Source organism: Triticum aestivum, chromosome 6A (assembly GCF_018294505.1).
Source record: "Triticum aestivum cultivar Chinese Spring chromosome 6A, IWGSC CS RefSeq v2.1, whole genome shotgun sequence".
NCBI lineage: Eukaryota > Viridiplantae > Streptophyta > Magnoliopsida > Poales > Poaceae > Triticum > Triticum aestivum.
In genome coordinates this window covers 222,224,688-222,242,703 of record NC_057809.1, presented here as the reverse complement: position 1 = coordinate 222,242,703, position 18,016 = coordinate 222,224,688, and the positions used below count along the sequence as shown (strand labels likewise).

The 18,016-nt window shown below is 49.6% G+C and overlaps 2 protein-coding genes across 2 annotated transcripts; one reads left to right on the top strand and one right to left on the bottom strand.

The window, feature by feature from the left end:
* Nucleotides 1-322: 322 nt before the first annotated feature.
* Nucleotides 323-6,930, top strand: LOC123127322 (probable serine/threonine-protein kinase SIS8). Its single transcript, XM_044546973.1, has 12 exons — nucleotides 323-1,533; nucleotides 1,953-2,056; nucleotides 2,154-3,013; nucleotides 3,475-3,515; nucleotides 3,994-4,062; nucleotides 4,157-4,257; nucleotides 4,336-4,414; nucleotides 4,499-4,597; nucleotides 5,637-5,705; nucleotides 5,906-5,955; nucleotides 6,042-6,218; nucleotides 6,330-6,930. Exons 1-12 carry the CDS (start codon nucleotides 667-669, stop codon nucleotides 6,412-6,414), a joined length of 2,601 nt encoding a protein of 866 aa, XP_044402908.1. The 5' UTR covers nucleotides 323-666; the 3' UTR covers nucleotides 6,415-6,930.
* Nucleotides 6,931-7,691: 761 nt separating this feature from the next.
* On the bottom strand, nucleotides 7,692-10,985 carry LOC123129577 (elongation factor 1-gamma 2). The gene is made up of 8 exons (XM_044549686.1): nucleotides 10,836-10,985; nucleotides 10,506-10,586; nucleotides 9,215-9,364; nucleotides 9,084-9,144; nucleotides 8,940-8,992; nucleotides 8,760-8,861; nucleotides 8,161-8,677; nucleotides 7,692-8,087 (listed from the first exon to the last, which is right to left on the bottom strand). Exons 1-8 carry the CDS (start codon nucleotides 10,983-10,985, stop codon nucleotides 7,708-7,710), a joined length of 1,494 nt encoding a protein of 497 aa, XP_044405621.1. The 3' UTR covers nucleotides 7,692-7,707.
* Nucleotides 10,986-18,016: the final 7,031 nt, after the last annotated feature.

The window sequence follows — 18,016 nt, the reverse complement described above, 5'->3', positions numbered from 1 at the left end:
GATTGGGAATCCGACGGCCCCCACACCTAAAATATCGTCAGCATGTTCGCAGACGATGATATTTCAGACACCTGAGGGCCGAACGGGTGAAGATGCTCTAACATTTTCGTTTCTCAAATTGCTGTGCTTTTTATCGCTCGGAGAACACTCCCACGCTACACTCCACGCCAGCGGAGCAGATCACGGCCGCACGATCGAAACCCCTTCACGTCACCCGCGCTCCCCGTCATCCTCACCTTCCTTCCCCTTCCGTAGCTGTGCCCTGAAACGGGAGACCGCACGTTACCATTTCAGTAGCATTTTATCGCTACCCTCACCCCACCCGACCACCACGCCACGCCAGTAGGAAGAAAAAAAAGGAGAGGGGAAGATAGTACTGTACTGCTGCCGTCTTCGAGGCTTCACCGCGAGGAGGCGGAGGCGAAGGCGAGGCGAAGCAACGAATATATCGCCCAGGGCAACTGGACGCGATAGAATATTTCGGGGGAGGAATAGTACCCCGCAATTGGATGGATCTATTCTAGAATAGCAGCAGATTTTTAATACCTCCGCCCGTCGGATTAGCTAGCTAGCTAGCTAGCCGTGTTGGATTGGATTGGATCGAGGAGGAAGAAGAAGGTCCTCGAAACCCTCGCCGCGCCGGATGCCCCCTCGCTGCCGCCGCCCATGTCACGCATGAAGCACCTCCTCCGCAAGCTCCACCTCTCCAGCGCCGGCGCTGGCACCGCCAGCGCCGGCGGGGCCACTGCGGCGACCCCGTCCCCCGACCACCACCGCCCGCGGCAACGGCGCTCCGCCCACTCGCCTCTGCCGCCGCCGGTCGTGGCCGCCGCGGTTGCCGACCCTCCGCTGCCTGCCCCGGCGGCCGCGGCCCCCGAGGAGCCGACGGGGATGGGGGCGGAGACGACCATGACGCGCCTGGAGGAGGAGTACCACGTGCGGCTCGCCCTCGCGATCTCGGCGTCGGATCCCGCGGGGCTCGTCGATCCGGACTCCGTTCAGATGCGCGCCGCCGAGCGCATCAGCCTGGGTGGCCCGGCCGCCGCGCCCGGGGACCGGACCACCATGGAGGCCCTCTCCGCCCGCTACTGGAACCACAACGTGGTCAACTACGATGAGAAGCTCTCGGATGGCTTCTACGACGTCTGTGGCGCACCCATGGATCCGGGCTTCCAGGTCAAATTCCCATCCTTGAGCAGCCTCAGGGCGATTCCCGTAGGGCGAGATGTTGCTTATGTCGTCATTTTGGTGAACCGGGAGCGTGATCCCATGTTGAAGCGCCTTGAGGGGAGAGCAATGGAGATTGCTGCACAAAGTAGGGCAGAACGCGGTGGAATTGCGTCAGCTGAGCTTGTACAGAAGATAGCTAGCCTAGTAGTTGATGCCATGGGTGGTGTAGTGGAGGATGCTGATGCGATGAACAGGGAATGGTCCACAAAGAGCCGCCAGCTCTGTGCTGGGCTAAACAGTATTGCCCTTCCTCTTGGTTCACTTGGAATTGGGCTCTCGCGCCACAGATCTCTGCTTTTTAAGGTTAGTACCTCTGCAAATGTCCTGTGTTCATGTGACCAATAACCTACCACGTTACATTATATCGACTGTAGCAAATGTGGCATGGATGGATGCTAATAATTTCCGTCACATTGCATAGTTTATATTGTGTAACTGCTGTTCAGAGTATTTACTTTTGAAGATTAGTTGCCTAACAACCAAGATAACTAGTGAAGAAGTTATGGTAGTTGAATAAAGTAGTTATCCTAGTTTGCTGTGCGTTGTTGATTCATGAATTTGCTGCACCAGATGCATAGTTGATAAAAGGGATGCATTTGTGGATCATGGATTTGCTGCACCATACATGTAGTAGATGCTGTAAGATTATTGCATTTGTTTTTTTATTGCCTTCTGCAGTGGATCCCCTGAGCAAAGAAAACAACTCAACAAAATGGTTTCAGGTACTAGCTGACCGAGTTAATCTGCCATGCAAGCTTGTCAAAGGAATATGTTATACTGGAACAGATGAAGGCGCTATTAACTTTGTTAAAATCGACTTTGACAGGTATGTTCCTTTTATTATTGCTAACTATCTTTTCGTATTTGATCTTAGGATATTTAATTTATTGACGTACAAAAACAATCTTATGGGGCTTTTGCAGTGCTGAATATATTGTTGACTTGATGGGAGCTCCAGGCACCTTAATACCTTCAGAGATTTCTGTCAGTCAATTTCAGGACTCCAACAATAGTCAACTGAGCAGTGACGCCATTGAAGAGAGTGTTGCAGAACTATGCATAGCTCTTGAGCAGGTTAGCGGTGTATATGAGAGTAAAAATGACATGGGTGGAAGTTCATCTGATCGTAATTCTGTCCTAGAACTTCCGACTCCACATTTGGAAGATACATGTCACACAGAGAAACCACTTAAACAACGCATTATCTCCGACGAAGGCGAATTTGACGAGTTCAACATTGAAGGCGGTATTTCTCAGCAGAAGAAAGTGAATGACACTTCCAAGTATTTAGTTCCTGGAGTAGTGGACCCACAGTTTGCACAAAATTTGCATGACTTGCTCCTGGAGGGTGGTGCTTTGCTACCATCTGGTTTGTTATCATGTCAAAATAGTCATAATTCTGGCAATACAACAGAGATGGGCAAAAACTCTAATCCTGAAGTTAAAGAAACTCCTGGATGGTTGCTAGTTGCTCAAACAGGTCAAAATACACCAGAACGTTCTGTAGCTGAAGATTCTTTACCAAAGATTCCCTTGCCACCTTGTGAAGATGTACAATACCCTGTAGAAAATACAGAAGCAACTATTAGAAGTTTGGGTACTATTTCGATTGAGGGTGAAAGGGTTGCTGAACAATCTTTGGCAAACATGTCAGGAAGTAGCAGTGTGAATTTGGGCAAGTTGAGCTGTTCTAGTACGAAAACAATCAGCTCTGTTATGGATGATGTTGCTGAAGATGAAATATCATGGGAAGATCTTCATATAGGAGAGCGCATTGGTCTAGGTATGCTTGTAAATTTCCTATCCTTGTCCTTCTAATAAGGCAGTAAATGGTTAGTTTAGGTTTAGAAGGAAGTTAAGGAAACATGCAGCATTAAGTTTCTTAAATGAAAATTAGTTCACAGGAACATATGTGTGGCAAAACTGAATGTGTTATGTTTTTTGCTGCTGGTAAAACTCTATGAAGTTAAAAAGAAATATTGGAATGTCAGGCTCTGATGTTTCAACTCTGAAATTTTTTATTTGTTGAAAATTTGATCTTTGAGACTTTGATAGGTAAAGACAAATATGCACTTTTTAAGTAACATGTGGAGTAATGATGAATTAGCTGGATCTTGTTATGCAGTTCTATTGAAGTATTATCTTCTTAGCCAATTTTCGCGTTGCACTTCTGCAATCAGTTGTGTTGATCCTCTCCTTTTGTAATATATTCTCCATTCAATGAACTTACATTTTCCTCCGCAGGTTCATATGGGGAAGTTTATCATGCAGATTGGAATGGCACGGTAAGTTACATATTCATAGTGAACTTGCATATCCATATTTTGCTAGGAATTTTCAGTTTTGACATATTATGCACTATATCACATATAATTCATATTGCAAGGCAATAAAAGGTGGTGGGTTGTTAATGCCGATGAAGTGATATTTCTTGTGCAGATCAGTTGTCTCTATGCACTTCATATTCAGTTTAATGCGTATTTGAAACCGTGTTATTTATGGTGGGTCATGGTTACATGAAGTTAAAACTAGTTGTCTCAAGTGAAAACTAGTTTTCTCTAGCAGTGCTATTATATGCATGCTGTTACTAAAAGCTAACCAATTAACAAGATTGGAATGAGCCTTAAAAGTTAACCAACTGGAAAAGTCAGATCCAATTTTAGAAATTCACCTAGTCAGAAGAGGAAGACTTATAGTGGAACTCAATTTCTAATTTGTTTTTTGATTCCTGCTATCGTAATGTATTGTCCTCATTTATCCCAGGAGGTTGCTGTAAAGAAATTCCTTGACCAGGATTTGTCAGGTGTTGCACTGGAGCAATTCAAATGTGAAGTAAGTTCACTTTTGCGTCTCCCTTACAGTTGAAGTGTCAGCTATTATCGAACTTGTGCGTCAACTAACTGTGTATTAGTTCCTTATCTTTTAGGTGCGAATCATGTCAAGGCTAAGACACCCCAATGTAGTTCTTTTCTTGGGATATGTGACGCAACCTCCAAATCTCTCTATATTAACCGAATACCTTCCAAGGTTTCTGCAGCTCCCTCTTTTTAAACAAAAAAAATGCCTTCCAAGTTATAGCAAAAATGATGTACTTTATTTTGCCAGAGGGAGCCTATATCGCCTATTGCATCGGCCAAATAGCAAAGTTGATGAAACACGAAGGTTGAAGATGGCATTTGATGTGGTATGCTTTGGCTAGTTGCTTTATTTGCTGTCATCTGTCGTGGCTTGTTTTGTCAGTCAGTTGATATTTATTTCATTCTTTCAGGCAAAAGGAATGAATTACTTGCACACTAGCCATCCTACTATTGTACACCGTGATTTGAAATCACCAAATCTTTTAGTGGACAAAAATTGGGTTGTTAAGGTGATTCTCTTCTTCACAATCATCTTTCAGTTAATGAACGGGCATGCTAGTTTTGTTGTAATTTGTAAGTCTACTTTCACCTTTAATAAACATTTGTACCGTTAGCTGCCCACTGATGAATCAAGGGTTGTCTAAAGGTGGTATGATGTTGCTTTAGAAAAAATATGCACCCATCTTAATTTTCCATACTTGTTTTTACATAGATCTCTGGATTGCATGTCCTTGTTTATATATTTAATAGGAAATGGTTCCGTACTCCTGTGAGTATGTAAACTCCTCATGTACAATATATACACGTCTGTTATACTTATATATGATTTTAAATAAACTCCATTTGTAATTACTAGATATACTGCCAATTGAGTTCTATGGAAATTTTAATTTGAGTATAAATGTTTTACATAGTTTGCGCTTATTCTGCTTTTATGTACATCAATGGTATATTCCAAAATTGAAGGGGCCCAGTGATATTGTTTATGCTACTAGATTGGGATATCTTATAGTTAACTAATGAAGTATATTAAAAATGATAAGAGTGGTATATCAAAAGGTGATAGTACACATTCTCAGGAGTATTTAATATACAGGCTTGTTTGTTGTTCAAGGAATATTTGGGTATTCTTAGCTAGGAGTCAAAATGGGATGCTGCACTTGCATTAAATGAGCATAAATATAATGAGAAGGTGCAGACGGAGTGGAGGCTAAGATCAGAGTTTAGTCTGAAATATAGGCAAGAATATTCTTGCTAGGCTGCTGTTTGATAAGTACTTATGAAACAATGTGAGAGGGATGTAGCACCTAAAATATGTAGGGTTTGTGAGCTTGGAGAAAGAGATGCACTGGTCATCTTTTATGTACCTTTGTACTATTATTAAATGCGCAAATTGTTGGTTGTATAGTCAAGTGTGAAGTTGGTCTAACTGAAACTTAACAGTGCAATACTGAACAACTGCAGAGGAATAACAGTTTTATTGCAGGAATTAATGCCTATCCTATCCTTTCTTTTATTTACAGAGTACATATGTATTTTACCATGCAGGTGTCAGATTTTGGGATGTCAAGGTTGAAGCATCACACTTTTCTTTCCTCCAAGTCGACAGCTGGAACAGTAATATCCTTGATCTTTTTACTTATGCTTTTGTTTTGTTATGTTTGGCTCTTGTGCAATACTCCGTTCATCTAGAATCATTTACTGATTCATTGGTTCGGTCCAACAAATGGCATATTGCCTCCCACATTTTCCTTGTTCAGCTGGTGTGTATCTGCTGTAAATAACTTATCGTGACTATTTTTCCTGTTGGCCTACAGCCAGAGTGGATGGCACCAGAGGTCCTGCGTAATGAGCCAGCTAATGAGATGTGAGTTCAGTTTTCCGAAGTCATGTTGCTCTTCTCCTGTTCCTCCCATGCTTTTGTGCTGATAGAAAATTGAATGCTGGCATCAGGTGTGATGTCTACAGTTTTGGAGTAATCCTATGGGAATTAGCAACGTTGCGTGTACCTTGGAGCGGGCTGAATCCAATGCAAGTTGTCGGAGCAGTTGGGTTCCAGAACAAACGACTAGACATTCCCAAAGAGGTTGATCCACTGGTTGCTAGCATAATATCTTCATGTTGGGACAAGTAAGATAACAGATCGTTTTGAAATAATATATGCCGCTTTTCTCTACTTTTATTTTCTCCTTTTGCTGCTACTTGCCTCACTGTCAGTCACCTCATCGATCTTTGGTGCAGCGATCCAAGCAAACGACCATCGTTCTCCCAGCTCTTGTCACCGCTAAAGAAATTACAGCGGCTACTTGCTACAGAAAGCCTCTGACAATTTGTGAGACAAATATCTGGATAAACGCAAAAAAAGAAGAAAAATATAAGTATTTATGCTACTACATGGACCAAGTTTTTCATGTTGAAGCCCGTGGAGATGTATTCAAGATCTCTGCTGTATGGATGCGTATGGACAAAGGTTCTGCATATCCTTGTGTGAAAATTGTCTGCAGCAGCGCGAAGGTGGTGCTGAAGAAAGCGTAGCGTGTTAGTTCCAAGTGAAGAAAATGTGGCGCAACACGAAGTGCTCTGTGCCATGGTAAATAATTGTTCAGTTCTGTATTTGGAGCAGGGTGGGGGTGATTCTGAGAATCAGAATTCACTACAAAGATAGGATCTTGATTTTTGTTGGTTTAAAACAGAAAATGGAAAGGAAAAAAAGGGAACCAAAAGTTTTTTATGTCCGCGAAAAATGCAGGCTTATATTTAGCACATGCAGTCTTGTATATCATGTATGCAGATGTTACTTGGCATCACAATCTCTATGAATACATATTAATACTTTCAGTTATCGCTTCGATAAAATGCATCCTCTTTTATCACATTTTGAAAATGGAGATTCATATTACCATGCCTTCTTTTGGTGTAATGATGTATTGATGTGATGAAATAGTCAATACTCATTATTTTTCCAATCAGGGGCGACAATTCTTTTTTATGGAGTTGTCATGTTTTCCTGGGCGTCCAGTTGTTTAATACTCCCTCCGTTCCCAAATATTTGTCTTTCTAGACATTTCAAATGAACACAACATATAGATGCATGTAGGCATATTTTAAAGCGTAGATTCACTCATTTTGCTTCGTATGTAGAGTATGTAGTCACTTGTTGAAATATCTAAAAAGACAAATATTTAGGAACGAAGGGAGTATCAATTTTAAATCTGGATGTCCTGCACTTCGTTATTTTAGATTAAAAGCAATTTTTCAAGCCATCAGAACAAAAAGCTAAGCAGGAACTACACATAACTCGGACTCCAGATACACCTGAATAAACCACATAGCAGCTCCAAGCATTCACCACCAGAGCAAACAACAAACCAAATCCCATATCCACTCCCTCAAAAAAGAATCCCATGTCCACAGCAGTGTAATCAATTATCATAGACTAGACAGACACAAACTTCTCCAGTTTCTTTTAACTAAAATCTGACCAGAATTCTTTTAATAGCGCAAAAAATTAACTAGTACAACCAGATAGTATCAACTACTATTATCCATAACTTTTAACTAACAATGACCAAAACCTAAACAGCTCATCTCCTCAGCCCCACGGCGCAAAGAGAATAGATCACTTGAAGCATTTCGCGTCCAGCAGCGCCTCGCCCTCAAACGGCTCAAGGTCCTCGATCATGGCGCTGACACGCTCCTTCTGCGCCGCATCAGAGAGATCAACCTTTGCCCAGTCATAGAGGGCCATGTCGTACACCTCGTCCATGACAAACTGGGGGATCTCAGGGCCACGGAAGAGCCAAAGCCCCTTGACCTTGAAGGGTGGCTCGGAGCCTATCACAAGCATTTTCCAGAAGGCGTACTTGCGGCACAGGTCCATCCGCTGCAGGAATCCGCCCACCTTATTCATGGTCACGAAGGACACGGTGTTCTCCTCGTTGTACTTGAAGTCGCAGAACCACAGGGAGTAGCCCTCCGGGTCATACATATCCCAGAAGCCTGCAGCACAGAGAGAAGATGAGTAACTTGATGTGGTTGCAATTTTTTTACCGGATTTTAGAATGGAACTGACCTTTTATGGCAACCTCCCGGAAGTTGGTCTTGGTGTTGGAGTACAACTTCTTCCATTCATCAAGGATCATTTTGCTTGGAGGAAGCAAATCAAGAGCATTCTTTGGCTTTGGTTTTGGTGCCGCTTCTTCCTCCTCTGCTTTTTCAACTGGCTCTAGCTTCTGGGCCTCCTTCTTGGCTTCCTTCTTCTTTGTTTCCTTCTTGGCATCCTTGGGCTTTTGCTCCTTTGGTGCCGCAGCCTTGTTTTGAACTGGTGGGACAGACTCTGCCTGCTTCACATCCCCCATGACCTTCTTCATGTTTGGCTGGTTAACCATGGTCCAGAAGTACCTTTCCACGTGAGGGAACTCGGATGTGAAACTCTTGGTCATGATCCGAGTGAAGCCATGGTAAAGGTTGCATGCCATCACAATATCAGCAAGAGTCACGGAATGCCCAACAAGATATGTGTTTGAAGCAAGGTGTGTGTCAAGGGCACCCAATGCTCTCTTCAAGGCAGTAATAAATGTGTCCTCTATCTGTTGGGGCAAAAGAAGATTAGACCCACATTTTTCAATGTAAAGAACATATTGTACATGATCACCTCATAGCCACACTTACCACTGCAACATATGGGTAGAATCCTAGACGTGGGTACAGCCATTTTCCAATGTTAGCATCAACCTCCGTGGTAGAGAAGTCAATCCATTGCTCAATGTGCGACTGAACAGAACAAAAAACTCTTAAGAACAAGTACAATTGATAAGTAAATGTATGGAATGAATATCAAACAACACTCACGTATTCCACGAGTGAAGATCCGTAAAGTGGGTTGTCAGCCTTCATGCGAGCAACTTTAGGAAGATGAGGGAGACAGAGTTAATCACTGAATCAAAATAAGTGTCCATGAAATATTAAAGAAGCATCATTTGGTTGCTATTTTACCATATCGTGCGATAGCATTGCTCTTAAAAACAGGACCGCCAGTAGTCTCAAGAACAGAAACCTGCAAAAGAAGCAGCCATTATTAGATTTGTATCATTGCATCAATCTTCTGAAGAAGATTTGGTGCATACCTTTCCGATAGGATTCATCTTGAGAAAGTCTGGAGTATGGTTGGAGACACCCATCTGAAAATCCTTCACCAACTCAACATTGACGCCGCTGTATTCAGCGGCAATGAGTGCCTTAAACACATTCTTGTTTCCACTGCCAGCATGCAGCACCTACGCAAATACAAAATTATGTAGCCGATACAAAAAGTGAGAATATTAGAACTATGAGAAAGGGTGGTAATGATACTATGATTTAATGAGAATATGAGAACTATGACAACGGGATGCAATGTTACCAACAGAAAAGGGGTTGATGAATCAACCAAAATAAACAGAATAGTCCAGGCAAACTAACGAGATCACTGAATTAGCTATGGTTGGGCAAGCCGACCCCGATTGATCCCCTCTTGAAGGGAACAGAACGATGGCAAGGAATACATCGTTAGCCAATGCAGCAGGAGCAGACAGGCTCTATACATCAGTTCATGGCAAGTATGATAACCCCAACGAACGAATAATCTAGTGCCGAGCCCGAGATCATGACAATTATGACGGGAAACGAACACGATCGCCAGATCAAGTTCAAACCACACAGCAACCACTGGATTAACTACTCTCTCCGTAATCCAATGGCGCAAGAAAAGCCTAAACTAAGAACATGGAACGAACAGAGTCGAATGAAGAAACACTCACCAGTGCCATGTTGACACGGCTCGCCGCTAGCCTCGCTCGATCTCAGGTCTGCACGGTGGCAATCGAAGAGGGAAACGAACAGTAAGATCGACGAACCAAAGCATTCAAGTATTTTCTTGAAGAAGAAACAGAGGATCCTTACGGTTGGCGCCCGCAGAGATCGCGGGAGCAGCACAGAAGGAGAGACCAAGGCAAAAGGTCCCAGTGGAGGAGGAGGCGGCAGCGGGAGGCGAGGTGGGCTTCGTGGCCCATCAGCACGCTACTTGTAGGAACCAAAACCGTGGCGGCCACGCCTACTCCCAAGTTTGCCGCCACGAGCACGATCGTTTGTTTCGTGGCTCTTACGTTGGGCTCGCCGGGACAGAAGGCCAGGCGTTACGGTAGGGCTTGCACTTGAGAATGGGTTTTCAGCAAAGAAATTGAGGCCGGTTCTTTGTTTCTTTTTTCTTTTTGCCGACGGTTATTTATTTTTCTTAAACCGGAGTAGGCGTCTAGGGTCTAAGATTTCTTCTTGGTCTGGTTCTTTTAACACAGTATAAACACAGACACTCATACATACGCACATGCATCCATCCCTATCCCTATGACGCACACACGCATATCCTATCCCTATGAGCACCTCCGAGAAGCTGAGCTGACACATCATCTTGAGATTGATGAAGTCGTCACAGATGCTTTCGTCGTCGACGATCTTCTCCCACTGAACGCACATTTGGCAGAAGGCCTGAAATAAATACAGAAAAATGCGAGCACCAGCGTCAAGTCTAGAACTTGAACCCTGGTGGACTGGGGCCATTGTCCTTCTAATAACCATCCAACCACAAGTTGGTTCGCCTTTTTTCCTAGGCTAACACGTTTAGGATGATTTTTATTTTTAAGAACAAAGATGCAAGGAGCGTCGAGGGTTGACTGCTCAACGGTGCGGGAGCGGAGGCGATTTTGAATTTGCCTCGCCTGTTCTGCGCCGCCAAGGATCAGCGCTCGCCGCCTGCGCGATGGCTGCCGCTGGTGCGACCGTCCCGCCCGGTCGTGGTGTCGCTGGACCGCGGCCGGCCCCGACCCTGTGCATCGCCCGTTCCGCCGTCTCCTGGGCGGACATGGCTGGTGCCAACGAGGCGGACGGCCGGGTGGAGCTCCCTATCTCCCTGGCTCCACCAGTCCTCGGGGAGTTTCTTGCGGTGGCGCGCTCGGCCCGGCAACGGGGCTCCGCAGCCTCGGGTGTTGCTTCTCCGGCTTCTCCAGCGGCGCCATCTCTGCCTCGTGCATTTAGGCTGCAGGCAGTGTTGGGCTCGGCCGCCGGAACTATGGCGGCGCCGTCCGCCGGGTTCGCGCGGCGGTCGCCTGGCCTAGGGCGCCATTGGGAGGGGTCCCGCGACGAGGTGGTACGCCGGGGTTCCCGGAGCTCGCCGCTGCCATGGACGGCGGCTGCGACCCCTACAAGGGGGAGGAGCGCCTGGTCTGGCCCCGCGTGGGCGGCTCTGCTTCGTGGGCCGACGCTGACCTACAGAGTGGGCCGGCCTGCGGGGGCCTGGGATTCCCTTCAGACGCGCCCTCGGAGAGACCTGCATCCCAGATGGCCCATACGGCCCAGATGGCAGTTGACCTAGCCGTCAGGTCGTGGCAGCTTGCGCCGATCCAGATCGCTGGATCTGGATCCAACGGAACGCAGCCGACCCGCGGATAGGATGGCCCGCTACCAGGGGCGAGGTGGAGCGGTTTAGCAACTCTGTTGGATCTCTTCCTCCCCTGACGCCCCCTTCCTTCCTCGATCTCCTGTCTATGCCCGTACAGCCGCCGTCCACCGCGCCGCCCCCGCCAGTGCTGCTCCCCGCCTCTCCGCCTCCCTCTGTCGCCCCTCCACTCGCTCCTATCTTGAGGTCCTGATGGCCAGGGAGCAAGGGGACGGGCTGGCTCAACCGAAGCGGCCGTTCCCCCGGATTCTGCTGATTCTGGCCCGAAATCGATGGTTGCCCTGCGTCGGGACCGTGCTTCCGGCTACTATGCGGGCACCTCCCTCCGCCGCCCTCCCCCGTCGAGAGATCCTGAGCGCGACCCCCGCCTCCCTCTACCTTGGTCTCCGGGCAACCTCCGCCGCCAGGATGCCGCACACCGGCGGGCCACTGATGAGGCGCGGGAAGTGGCTCTTTGTCGCGAACTGGAGGCCCGGCCTGGCGGCGGACAACGCTCCCGGGAAGGCTCCTCCTCGCGCAGTGACCGTCCCTTCGTCCAGGAGACCCGTGGCAGCTCGCGTGACCGGCAACGTTCGTTGGAGCCAGCTGTGCGTGACCCTCGGGAGGTCCCACGTGAGCAGTTAGCTGAGGCAAGGCCGCGTCGGGGTGCTGATGGTGCGCGGCGCAGTGGTGGTGCTGACTCCCAGGATTGGAAACGCCCATCGGACGACATGCCTCGGTACTCCCCGCCTCGGCGCTTTGAAGATGCTCTCGGCCCGCCCGAGCTCTCGCTCTGGAAGAAGAAGAACAAGAATAAGAAGAAGCGCGCCTAGCAAGGACCTTCCTTTGGGGATGGGGCGGTGCCTGACGTGCGTCCCGTCCTCCCTGGACCAGAGCAGGAGGCTCCGGTGCCGCCTCCGGCTAGGAGCGGGCGGTCCAGGTCTCGGGAGGAGACGATGTGCATCAGCTGTGGATGCACAGGCCACTTCCGCTCTGAGTGCCCGGCGCCTCCCCGTTGCCCCATGACTCTTGCATACTTGGGGTATGGGACTGAGGGCTGTGGCTTCTACTACCTTGACGCGGAGCTGCAGGAGGAGCCTGTCAGGCCACACTTGGCGACGGTCTCTCTCGTTCCTGGACAGACCCTGCCGCTGTCAGTCGTGGTTACTGTGGGCCTCATCCATGACGAGTTGGCGGCTTACATCGGTGACTACCGCGACAGTGGCTTTTCTTGGGTCGTCACTGAGACGGCACCGTTGGTCCTCTTGGTGCCGTTCCCTTCAGCTGAGCTTCTTCGTGTCTGCACCCACGACAACATTAGATGCCCGCTCAACAAGTTTCTCATCTCCGCCAAGGAGGCCGTCGCGGAACCGGACTCGGTTCCACCGCTCACCTCGGTATGGGTGCTTGTATACGAGCTTCCCAAGGGAAGCAGGCTCGCCCCTAAAGGGGGCAAGCTTGAGCACATTCTCAAGGCAGTCTCGGAGCCGGTGGGCAAGCTCTTATCTGTTGACCTCGCCTCCCTGGAGGGAGATGGTCCGGCCCGTATTGAGGTTCTATGCCCTATGCCGGCTGATGTGGACGGCCTTTCCTTGATCTTCTACTTTGGCAAGAAGGGCAGGCGTATCACCTACGAGGTCGACCTGGAGGAGCTCGAGAGCCGATCAGGAGTGATCTCGCCTCCCCCCTCCGGCTCCCTCCGACGACCGGCACGACGGGGGCGATGATGGCTCCGATGAGTCATCGTCCGAGGATGATGGTGTCCTTCTAGCGCAGGACTCCGATCGGCAGAGCCTGGACCGCGTTGGTGGGGCGGGGTCAGGGCCACCCAGGGCTGCCGCTCTCACCCTCACTGGACGCGGGCTGGCGTCGCCGCCACCTGCGGTGGGGAGGCCCACTTCACTGGCACCTTCGACGACCCTGGATCAAGAGGACGATACTGCTAGTGTGGGGATGGATGTGTGCCCGTCGTCCTCCCCACGCTCACCCGGGGTGGTGTGCTACTATCGCTCACCTGGGACCCCACCCTCACTAGCTGTGGGGTCCCCGGCACTGGTTCCTGCTACGCCACCACCGTCTCGCTTGGGGTTGGGCACATGTGAGGGGTTGGGCACGGTCTACGCCGACTCTCCTGTGCCTAGCTCTGACACCCGGTTGGTGGCTTCTTCGGCTGTGGCGTCTAGGCAAAGCGCCCGTCTCTGTCGGTCCCGGACCCTTCCGGATGGCCGCGTCTCGACGGTTCCCGAGATGGCGGCCATGCGTGCGGTAGCACGCGACCTCACTCTAGGTACGACACCACCCCCTCCCTCTGGTTCCTTGGATCCTTCATATTCCGGTTCTCGATTTGTGGTTCTTGATTCGGTGCCGCTGGCACACCTTGGTGACGTTGCACCAGACTGTGATATTGTGTTTCGAGGTGAGAAGGGTCCCTGTCTTGAGCATATTTCGGCCATTTGTGCCAAAGAGCGGCTCGATGGTGCGCTGGCTGAGGCTCGTGCCCGTGCCGAACAGCGGGCTATGGATGCCTCGGCCCCATCTGGCTCTGGGCATAGAAAGCCCGGGGTTGGATCAGGCCTGAGCCGGCCGCCGTCCCGGCTTGACACCCCCAGTGGCCCTCAAGTAGGGAGGGCCCTGCGAGGAAGGCCACCTATGCGACTCCATCCCTCTGAACAGATGATGGTAGTTCGAGGTGTTAGCGCTGACATGGCAGGTGATGCCCACATTAAGCGGGGGCGTCGCGGCCGTCCATCGAAACAAATGCCCAATCCCGCACTTGGTGGGAGGGCTATCTCGGCCCACCCGAGGGGCCTAGTGACATCGGCGAGGTTCCTATATGAAGCTCCTATGCTAGAACATTAGGGGCTTCGGCAACTTGGGCCGCCGACGCCAACTGATTGACTACATCCGGCAGGAAGATATCGACATAGTAGGTCTTCAGGAGACGATTCGTCAGGACTTCTCCATTCAGGAGTTACAGGGGCTTTCTCGACACCCGTTTGCATGGCAATGGCTGCCAGCGTCTGGGCTGTCTGGAGGCATACTCCTGGGGGTCAGGGAGGATTTCTTCTCAGTGGAGGATATGAACCGCGGGGAATTCTTCCTTAGTATGTCCATCACCGACTGACGGGTGAACCTCACTTGGGAGGTGATAATTGTCTATGGCCCGGTTGATCACGGGCAATCGGCGGTATTCTTGGCCGAGATGCATGATAAGGTTGAATGCTGCACGACCCCAGTGGTGGTGGCGGGTGACTTCAACCTTATCAGGCATGAAGCTGACAAAAGCTCGCCGAACATCGACTGGTAGCGTATGCGCATGTTCAACGACTCCATAGCTGAGATGGCCTTACTTGAGATAGCCCGGGTAGGGGCTAGGTTCACATGCACCAATAAACAGGTGGACCCTATCCGAAGTGTGCTGGATCGGGTCCTCGTTGTTGTTCAGTGGGAGATTATGTTCCCACTGTGTTCACTACGGGCGGTCACTCAGATTGGCTCCGACCATGTTCCCCTGTTATTTGTGTCAGGGGAAGGGTCTCCACCGAGATCTAGGCGCTTCCATTTAGAACCATCATGGTTACTGCAGCTGGGGTTCGTCGAGATGGTTCAGGACCATTGGGTGCAGGCGTCAAATAACCCACGCGGCTAGTCTGTGCCACAGATGTTTGTCATCATTGCTCTAAGATCACCTGCCAGTTTATGCGGGGTTGGGGCGCCAACCTTGGTGCTGACTTGAGGTCCCACAAAGGGGCTCTATTGGACCAGATTAAGGCCCTAGACGTGATTGCTGATTCAGTCGATCTGTCGGCTGACGACTGGTTGCGGCGGTACTCCCTTGAAGCCTCCCTAATGGAGATCTTCAAGGGGGAGGAGCTATTCTCGCAACGTCGGGGAGGCTAGAAATGGCTCCTTCAAGGTGATGCAAATACCGCTTACTTCCAAGCAATAGCTAATGGGCGGCGCAGGAAGTGTTCCATCCCGTGCCTTTGGGAAGGGGACACCCTTCTCGAGCACCCGGATGAGATTATGACCCATATTTACTCCTTTTAAGGGCTCGTCTCGGCGGAACCCCGTAGTGGGGTCTCCTTGGCGGATGATTTCTGGCCCTTAGCGGACATGGTATCTGACATTGAGAATGCAGAACTTACTATCCCTTTCTCGCCAGAAGAGGTGGGTAGGGTGATCGCCTCGATGAAGGCGGGGTCGGCACCAGGGCTAGATGGCTTGCCGGTTGCCTTCTTCCAGAAATTCTGGAACGTCCTAAAACCTGTGATCATGCCAATGTTCCATGAATTCTACGTCAGAACTTTTGAAATGGCCCGCATAAACTTTGGTGTCATCACCCTGATCCCCAAAGTAGTTGGGGCGACGGAAATTCGCCAATTCAAACCTATCATAGCTATCAATGTTCTGGAGCGCATCTTCTCTAATGTATGCGCTACTAGACTCGCACCGGTAGCTGAGAGGATGAATCACCCTCTCCAGAAAGCATTCCTGAAGGGGAGACGAATCCATGACGGGATTTTGTCCCTTCACGAGATTGTCCACGAGGTATGATCGCACGGGCAGAAGGGTGTCTTTCTAAAGCTGGACTTCCAGAAAGCATATGACCGGCTAGACTGGTCCTTTCTCCGGCTAGTCATGCAGCGCAGAGGCTTTAAGGATAGATGGCGCAACTGGATTATGCAGTTGGTACAGTCTGGCAAGACGGCGATTAACATTAATGACGAGGTGGGGGCATTCTTTTCATCCTCTGCGGGAGTGAAGCAAGGGGACCCGATATCCCCTCTTCTCTTCAATCTCCCCGTGGATGCATTGGCGGGAATCCTGGATAAAGCTAGGAGGGCCGGCCACCACTCGGGAGTTGTTGGTCATCTCATTCCGGGAGGAGGGGTCACCCATCTCTAGTACGCTGAGGACACCATGATTATGGTGGAAGGGTCCGCTCTCGACAAAGTTAATCTTAAGTTCCTACTCCTCTGCTTCGAGGCTATGTCAGGACTCAAGATTAACTTTGACAAGAGCGAGGTCATCATCCTGTGCTTCCCTGCAGAGGACCAACAAAGGATTGCGGATAACCTAAATTGCAGACTAACCTCATTCCCTATTACTTACTTGGGGATGCCGACGGCAGACTCGAAGATCCTGACGAGTGCATTCGACCCTTTGGTGGGACAAGTGGCATCTCGGGCAGAGCCCTAGCGAGGATGGTTCACCTCGAAAGGGAGCAAATCGACCCTTCCAACCTAGCAAGCCTCCCCATGTTCATGATGGGGATGTATATCCTACCTGAGGGCGTCCATAGTGCCTTCGATAAGGATCTCGCTAGGTTCTTTTGGCAGGCGGCCAACGGCCGCCAAAAGTACCACATGGTAAAGTGGGCGAATATTTGCATGCCTAAAGACCGTAGTGGCCTGGGCATCACTGCCTCCCGCCGTATGAACGTTGCGCTCATGTTGAGATGGGTCTGGCGGATCTTATGCGGTGAGGGAGGACTGTTGCTACAGCTCATTCCGGCAAAATACCTTAGGGGTGAACCACTCTTGGCATGCAACCGAATGGAGGGCTCACAATTCTGGCGAGCCATCCAAAGGATCAAGGAGGACATCCGCCTTGGGATCTCCTTCTCCTTAGGGAACGGGAAAGGGATCCAATTTTGGCTCGATCCCTGCTGGGTACTGAGCCATTATGCGTTTGCTTCCCTGACTTATTCTTGATCCATGTGGATTCGTCTGTGCTAGTGTCTACGGCTTTCCAAGCGGGACAGTGGAACATCCGGTCTCGTTGCACCTTTGGACAAGCCGAGAGTAGCCACTAGAATAGATTGTGGTCTGCCCTCCCACTCATGCTTCTGGATTATCCGGACACGGTATCCTAGCGGCTCGCACTGACGACGGAGTTCTTAGTGAGCACGACATACCATGCCCTTTGCCCGTCTCCTATCACTCCCTGGCTGTCCGCATTATGGAAAGCCCCCGTACCTTTAAAGATTAAGATTTTTGTTTGGCGACTACTACGGGATCGCCTCCCCTCGGGGACGAAGGTACGTAAGCGGCACAGACCTAGTGATGGTCTATGCCCTCTCTATGCAGTACCTGAGACCGGGACCCATATCCTCTTCTTGTGTACGGCGGCAAGGGTACTATGGACTTACGTCCGTGAGGCATTGGGGCCCGACTGGGAGACCTTGAACCTTGTGGAGTTTCTCCAACATAGAGCTTTACAGCAGTCGCGGCATCGCTGCCTATTTTGGCTTGTTTTTGTGGCGATGTCGTGAGCTCTTTGGACGACTAGGAATAAGATGGTGATCGAAAAAGGTTTTTCCAAGGAAGGCATGTGACTCCTTCAAATTCCTTGTTTTTCTACAGCAATGGCACCCGCTCTTGAGGCAGCATGATCGCGATCAACTCGGTCTTATGATGGATGTGCTATTGGCTTCAGCGCGTCATTTATCGTCCTC